Source organism: Mycetomoellerius zeteki, unplaced genomic scaffold (assembly GCF_001594055.1).
Source record: "Mycetomoellerius zeteki isolate Tzet28-1 unplaced genomic scaffold, Tzet1.0 scaffold1013, whole genome shotgun sequence".
In the NCBI taxonomy this organism is placed as follows: Eukaryota; Metazoa; Arthropoda; class Insecta; order Hymenoptera; family Formicidae; genus Mycetomoellerius; species Mycetomoellerius zeteki.
In genome coordinates this window covers 4243-12981 of record NW_017255927.1, presented here as the reverse complement: position 1 = coordinate 12981, position 8739 = coordinate 4243, and the positions used below count along the sequence as shown (strand labels likewise).

The 8739-nt window shown below is 36.1% G+C and overlaps 1 protein-coding gene across 1 annotated transcript in view; it reads left to right on the top strand.

Annotated features, from left to right (window-relative positions):
• LOC108731731 (synaptic vesicle glycoprotein 2B) overlaps positions 1–8739 on the top strand; it is a 21057-nt gene that overhangs the window by 9393 nt on the left and 2925 nt on the right. The window contains exon 8 of the mRNA XM_018462220.1: positions 683–842. Coding sequence (XP_018317722.1) covers positions 683–842 — 160 coding nt within the window. The remainder of the gene's footprint in view (positions 1–682; positions 843–8739) is intronic.

The window sequence follows — 8739 nt, the reverse complement described above, 5'->3', positions numbered from 1 at the left end:
GGGATAGCGATTATCTCCTTTTACAGTTCGCCAAATTGTTTGTGGTGACACTCCCAATACAGCCGACGCATTCCGAACGCTGGTCTCAGGATGATTGTCAAAATGTTGTAAAATACGATTCCCTGCCTGCAAATCTCTTCGTAACGCTGCTTGAAATCGGTTGTTTTCTTGTCGAATTGAAAATGTTCCAGTCTCTCGCAATCTATTAAATGTCAACATAAACACTCTTCGGTTTGGCACTCTTCTGTTTGGAAATCGTCGTGCATATTCTCGCACCGCCTTTAAAGCATTACCGTTGCAGAAACCGTATACAAAAACCATATCAGCATATTCACTATTAGAATACGTACGCGGCATATTGCAAAAGACAAAATTCATCTACTGTTAAAGGCTTTCAAAGAGCGACTGACAAATTCATAACAGAAAGTGGAAAATGTAATCAAATATGTCGGTGCTAGATATGGCAAGAAATGTAAACATTTTTTTTCGATTTCTCTGAAACGGAGCAAAAACGAGCATATGTCTATAGGACTTTTTTTCTTAGTTTTTTACTCCTCTACACGCTCCCGAAGTTTTGCCATTTAATTTGGAAACACCCTGTATTATGGTTGATTTAAGAATAATTTTTTTCTGCGTATGTACAATTATTTATAATTCCTATAATTATTTAATTCCTGTGTAGCAATTTGCTTCATCGTCGCTGCTACTTGTTGCGGTTCATTGTACTGGGCTGAAGACACTAACAGTATTCTCGGATTGTCTTCAGTATTTGTTGCCATGATGAGTATAGGCGGTGCAACCGTTGTTAATATCATTGTCGATAATTTTCCTACATATCTAAGGTATGGCAATTAACTTATCATTAATTATATCGATAAATAAGAGTCCTATACGATCGAAGCTAGATCTTAAAATGTTTTAAATAATTCAATCTTGAATCACTAAATATGATATATATGTACTTGACATATATACCACAATTGTAGTCTAATGAACTGTGCACCGAAATATTTCCGGACTAAACACAATTAAACCACTATAGTAAATTTCGCGAATTAAATTATAGAATAGAATAGAATTGAATTTATTTACACTTCAGCATATACAGCCAAGAAGGGGACTTGGTTTACAGAAAAAAGCTTATCTCATTCATACTTTCATTCCATTTTCATTCCTCATTCGTGTATGCACATTTTTCTTTCACCCTGAACTTATCCTTTTGTCCTCTATCTATCTGTCGCTCACATTGTATATTAAATCTTTCTTATCTTAAAATTAAATTTAAACCTATTTCTATACCTATATCACATTTGTTTACATTTAAATACATATATACATATATATACATACCAAGCAATTATAATTACCTATATCTAAACATATATATACATACCTAACAATTATAAATACCTATATCTAAACATATGTTACATAATAATATCTGAACCCTATTTAATTATTTTATTAACCACTCGGCCTACCTTACTTAATACCTATCTAAAGTTTTGCTCGCTCTATATCCTCCGTCCGTGAGGTTTTCTAAAGTTTTCAGTTCCTTATCCTTACATTTATATCATTCCTAATTTGGTCTTTTAATGCAGCTTACATTTCTTCCGCGTTTCCAGATTTTTTTCTCTGTCCCTATTCATTCCTGCCTCTATCTTTTCCTTTCTTTTTATTATCCTCCTTTCCCTATCCTTCCAAAGTTTTTTTAACGCTTTTCCTTTAGATTCCCCTAAATCTTCATCCCAGACTTTTTTTATAATCTCGTCATTGTCTATCCCTAACTCTTCGAAGCAACCACTTACCTCCTTACATTCTTTAACATAATGTTCTAAATTATCCTCATCTTTATCACAGAAAAGACATGTCCTCTCCTCTTTTCCTAGCCAATACTTGTTTTTCTCTTCCATATTTCCACATCTTAATTTAATTAATGCTCTTATCTCATCTCCTCTCCTCCACTCTATGTTCTCAGTCCTCAGATAATTTGGTACCCTATTCTCAATACTTATCTCTTTATATCTCATATTATACTTTGACCTATCTATTCTTTCTCTTTCTCATTGCCTTTGTAAATCCCTTTCTCTATTTATTAAATCTTTTTTTTTCAAAATTTTCCTGCCCGTGACCCATCACTTCTCTAGAATTTATTCCCCATCCGTTTCTATTATAATAGCTCTCTCTCTCTCTCTATACCGTATCTATCTTTCCATTCATAGCTTTGTTTCTCCTCCCAACACTCCCTGACTAACCTACCTGTGTTACCTGATTTAATCTTTTCCTCGAATTTTCTTGCCCTTATACCCCATCCCACTCTGAGTTTATCCATTACTAATTCTCTCATAATTACGTATCTAGGTGTGCAGAAATCCAAATTAAATATCCATCTAATATAGTCGAGCATTATCTTTTCCAATTCCCCTTTTTCCTCCCACCCCCATAACTCTACTCCATAAGACATTACACTCTGTACCAAATATTTAAATAGCATCCATCTCCTTCTGAAATCATTTCTACATAACTTTTCTCCTAAACCCCACACCTTTCTTGCCACCATATTTTCTTTTCTGTTTAGCTCCTTAATATGCTTTTTATAATTCCCCTTTCCGTCTAAAATAAATCCTAAATATTTAAATTCCTGTACCTCATCTAGCTCTTTATTCCCCCATTTCCATTTCTCTTTCCTTTTTCTCCCGCTTCCTCCACACATTATTATTTTCGTCTTTTCTGTGCATAACTCGAGTTTCCTCCCTTTTGAACGTGCTCATCATATCCTGTAGCACCTCTCTATTATGAGCTATCAGAACTAAATCATCCGCGTATGCCAACGACCATATTCTTTCTCTACCTATTCTAACTCCTGCTATCTCTCTTATCTCTAATTCTTTATCTATATCCGCAATGTATAAATTAAACAGAAGTGGACTCAACACACAGCCTTGCTTTACTCCTTTCATCGTTCTAAATTGTTTGGTAAATTCTTGCCTTGTCCTTATCCTCACTTCCATCTCTTCATACATATTTTCTATCTTCCTTATTAGATATTCAGTTACTTCTTTGTCTCTAAGTATCTCCCACAGTTTACTCCTATTTACCTTATCGAAAGCAGCTTTTAAATCCGCAAATATCATATATACTTTCCTCTTTCCTTCTTCCTGATTTACTTCCCTTTGTGCCAAATGCGTCAGTATGAAAATATTATCCAGCGTTGACCTTCCTCTTCTGAAGCCTGCTTGACTGTCCGGGATCATACCTTTGCTTTCCTCCTTTTCTAGTCTTGATCTTATTACTTCTGCATATATTTTATACGCCGTACATTGTAGCGAGATATCTCTGTAATTCCGTACCTTCTCCTCATCTCCCCTTTTATATAATGGGACTATTATACTTTCCTTTCAGTCTTGCGGCATCTTGCCTGTTCTCCACACTTTTTGCAGTAGGTACACTAACCTTTTTCTTAATCCTTCACCTGCATATAACCATGCTTCCATAGGTATACCATCTATTCCTGCCGCTTTTTTCTTTTTCATCTTGAGCACTGCCCTTTCAATCTCTTCAGCCTTCAGTTCTTCTTCTTCCCTTTCTTCATTATTTGCTTCTTTATTTTCTTCTTCTTATTCTCTTTCCATTCCTTTTCTTTATTTTCTTCTCTATTTGCTGCTATATCACCTATATTTACTTCCTTTTCTTTGACATTTTCTTCTTCTTCCTCAAGCATTATGTTTTTACCCGTGCCCTGCTGTGCAATTGTTTCGTCTGCTTCTATACCGTCTAGTAGCTCCTTAAAGTATTTCCTCCATTCCTCCTTCTTTATACTATTCTCTTTCCATGTCTTCTTATCTCTCTTCCTATTTATATATTTCCACACATCAGCTTCTCTCTTCAATTTCTTCAATTCTTCCTCTTCTTCTTCCTTTTTGTTTTTTTGTTTCTTCTCCAGTAATTCTCTAAACTCCTTCCTCTTTTCCAAGTGTTTCATACTTGTCACCTTACCATTTCTCCATTTCCTGCATATTCTCTTTACCTCTCTCTTTTTCCTACAGTAGTACGGTTAATATCCCACCAGTCTTTATAACGTATACGCCTTTTCTTCTTTTTGATTTTCTTCTTTTTTACTACATTGTTGAAAACAATCTGTTTGATTTCCTCCCACATGTCTTCGACGTCCTTCCCTTCATTTCTAATGTCGTTTGCCATATCCTTTATAATCTCCGTATTCTTTTTATAGCTCTCAATGACCTCTTTATTCCATATTATAATTTCTTCCTTGATTCCGTTGTCTTCTTCCTCTTTATCCTCTTCTGCACCGTTTTCAACTGATCCCTCATTTATTCTTTCTTCCAGTATCAAGCATATTGGCATGTGATCGGATTCCACTCTCGCATCTATCCTAAATTCTACTATACTATCATATATAGAGGGTGCGTTCCTTTATTTACTGCAAGTACTGATGCTATGACGTCAAAAAGTGTACTGCCAATAGCGTTCCATTTTAACTTCGAGAACTATCGAGGTGTTGCAACTTTACAAATCGGAACTTATCGCAGTACGCTTCGTTCAACTAACCAAGTTAACGTACATTACGTCCACTGACCACTGTATATTATTAACATTGTTTGTTTTTCGTAAACAATGAGTGAAATACTCAATGAAAATATAATTGCATTTATTGCAACTATACTAGTAGAAATTATAGCTGAGGATGAATCAAGTGATAGTGATAGCGATACAGAAATCTACAATAAGATAATCCTTGCCATTTTCAGCTCTTTTTGCATCCTCGGGACTAACAATTATTTTATATGATTCATTAGTTTCACTATCGATTAAGGTTATCTCTAAGTAAGTAGCCATCTTGAACTGCGACTGCTTTACCTCGCTGGCTGCAGTAGTTTCAACAGGAAATGACATCAAAATTCATGATGTCATAGATCTGTACAAGTGCTTTCGCAGTACACTGTAATCCATTTTGGAACGCCGTTGGTAGTAGTGGCAGTACTTGCAGTAAATAAAGGAACGCACCCAGAGTCGTTAATCAACGCTAATTCTATTACCGAGCTACCCCTTACCCCTACATATGTACTACTGTGTCCAAAAAGTAAGACCAATTTCAATTTTTTTTCTTAAATATTTATTTATTATTTCAAATCTATTTCGTCGCCTTCAAAGTAATCTCCCTCAGACACAATACACTTATGCCAACGTTTTTTCCAATCCTCGAAACAATTGTTAAAGTCGATTTCCGGAATGGCCTTCAAAGCTTTCTTCGATTCAGCTTGTATCTCTTCAGTCGAGTTAAAACGGTGTCCCCGGAGCGGTCTTTTGAGTTTAGGGAATAACCAGAAGTCACACGGTGCTAAATCAGATGAATATGGTGGTTGTGGAACGATATGGGTCGAATTTTTAGCAAAATGGTCTCGAAGGACCAATGCAGTGTGAGATGATGCATTATCGTGGTGCAAAAACCAAGAGTTGTCTTTCCACAATTCCGGCCTCTTTTTGCGAATAGCTTCATGCAAACGACGCATAACACTCAAATAATATTTCTTGTGAACAGTTTGGCCCGGCAGAAGGAATTCATAGTGCACAACACCACGATAATCAAAGAAAACTGTCAACATCACCTTGATTTTCATCACTTTGTCTTCAACTCATTTTCGGCCTTCTTTGAACTGTTTATACCACTTGTAAGCATTTCTTTCCGACAAAGTCTGCTCACCAAAGACTCTCTGCAACATCCTAAACGTTTCTGCACAAGAAATTTGATTTCGCAAACAAAATTTAACGCAACTTCTTTGCTCAACAAAATCACACATTGTAAAAATCGGAAAAAACACTTTTTGCGTCGTAAAAAACCAAGCGCAGCTGAAACACTAATGTCGTTTATGATGTGAAGTTTGACACAGATGTCTGTCACAGTGCTACGAATTTAGAAAAAAAAATATTTCTCACGTTCGATATATCCGCGCAATTTAAATTGAAAATTGGTCTTACTTTTTGGACACAGTAGTATATTCTCCCTCCCAGTCCCCATTTATTCTACCGTTCAGAATATGCCATCCATACTCCGTTACCCGTTCTATAAATTTACCACCTCCATTACCAATCCATTACCTTATCCTTGCTACATCTGTCTTTCCCCCCGTTCTCTAAGTCTTCTCCCCCTAATTCTCCTATTCTAATATTAAAATCTCCTATAATTATATTCTTACCCTCCGTGCATTCCCCCTTTATCATTCCTATCTTTATACCTAAATTTTTTCCTCCTTGATCCCCGTATATAGATACTATATCCATTCTTTTACCGCCAAATGTTATCTCTGATATAATTATTCCTTCCCACTCTTTCCTAATTAGACTCCTGTCCTCCTTATTTCCCCATCCTATCCGCTTACCAATTATAAAACCACCTTTTGCCCTACCTCTCTTTTTCTCTTTCCTAGCATAGCTGCAAGCCCATTCATGCGTCTTTGGCAATCTATCCTTCATTGCATTCCAACCTTTTTCATCTAACCATGTTTCGCTCAAGCTCACAAAATCATATTCTTCTACATAACTCGTCCTGATTTTTCCCTCCTGCTCCTGCGATATTCCATAATAATAATTTTCTTTGTTTTTTCTGTTCACTTCCCTTTATCCTCTTGCTTACTCCTACTATCTTATTATTCTTCTGTATCCCTGACTTCTGCCTCTTACCCTTTTCAACTACCTTTCCCTTTCCTTTATAATTATTTAATCCTTCTTGACTCCAGCGAAATTTTCATTTCTAATTTGATTTTGATTCTCATCATCCTTCCCCTCTACTTCTCCCCTCACTCCCTCGCCCGTCCTTGTTACCTCACCTTCCTTATCCCCCTTTTTCTTCCTCTTCTCCTGTTCCTCCATCTCGATTACATTCCATATTCTACCTATTCTTACTTTACCTAGTCCTACTTTTATATCTTTCCCTTCACCCCTCTGTTCCTTAACCTATTTATTAATCCTCTCTTGAATTTTTCTTTCCTCCCAACTTAAATCATTTTCAATAAAAATACTACCTCCTTTTAATTTATACTTATTCCTCATTATTTCATTCCTTTCCTCCTCACAGCCTACTCTAACTACTATCACTTTTCCATTAATCCTCGTGAATACTATATTACATTCTACCCCTATTCTTTCCTTTATAAATTCTTTAATCCATCTTTCCCTTTCTCTCCCATCTATTTCTATCCCTCTCGGCTTTTCTATTCCTTTTATAATTATATTTTTTCTCCTCTCCTCTTTTTCATTTTTTGACACCCATTTCTTTTAAACATTTACCTCCCTATAGCTTAAACCCCCCTCGTTTATCATAGATCTTGCCCTTGTGGAATTACCCCCTCCCCTACCAATACTTCTTACACTTCTTCCCTCGCTGTCATAATCCTTCTCCTCTCTGCTTACCCTGTCCTAAGCTACTTATGTCCTTCATGTTTTCTTCCATTTTCTTGTTATTTTCTATCAACTCTTTCTTTATTATCTTTAATTCTTTCCTGACCTCCTCTAATTTCTCCTCTCTTTTCCTTCCTTCTTTTAATTTCCTGATTTCCCTATCCACATCTTCTTGTATATCCCTTCTTATTCTAGCTACCTTTCCACTATATCTCTCATTTCTTTCCTCACCTCTTCACAGTTCTTTCTAATCTCCTCATTTATTTCCGTCATTATACTTTCCTTTAAGCTTTTTTCCTATGGCATATCGAAGGTTACTTTTTTAGAGCCTACCTGTCCTTTATCACCTGTCAATAATCTCTGTTTATTGTCCACTTTATTCTTCCCTACCTTACCGGCGGTGGCCATCTCTCCCGCTTCCCGCGTCTTCTGCGCGTCTTTTCTATCGCACCCTAACCTAATCTACCTCACCTCTTCTTATCACGCTTGATTCTTTTTAACACTTGCCCAAAAAACCTCTCCTCCAATTACCCGCCTATCGCTTGCTCTTGTACCGCTTGCTCTTATCACCTCACAGATGAGCCTCGCGTTGCTTCTACTTACTATAAATCGCTTATAATATTTTGAGATTCGCACTCATGCATGCACTCTCACTCACGCCCTCTAACCAAGTCCGCGAATTAAATTAAATTCTAATAATTACGATGCTCAATCAGCTATCATATTTCAAAGATATTAATATGCTGAAAAACTGTAATTTAAACTTATTGCGAAAAATATTACCTCGGCCGGGAGTCGAATCCGGATCTCTTGTATTCCGTACGAGCGTCCTGAACCATTAGACCACCGAGGTCTTAGTAACCTTTTTAAAAAAAAAGGTAAAAAAAGCGTTAAGTGTGCATGCTTCTCGTATGGAAACCACCATTTGGGCCGGTTTCACCAACGTCAATTACTTAATCGGCCGTGGAACTGATGACTATTAAATTGCGTTTGCTGTTTGATGAAATTCTTTGTATATGATACATTCCAACCCAAGTTATAATGGCTTTATTCCTCTTCAAAAATACCTAGACACCCACTTCCTCAACGGCAAACATCTAGACTTTTAATTCCTCGACGACGAACACCTAGACGTTTAATTCCTCGACGGTGAATATCTAGACACCCTCTTCCTCGACGCGGTAAATACCTAGATCTTCAAGGACAATCTCGAAATATTTCATTTCAATTTTAATTAATATTTCATTTTAATTTTAATTAATAATTTAAATTTTAATAATAATTTTAATTTTAATTTTAATTTTAATTTTAATAATAATTTTA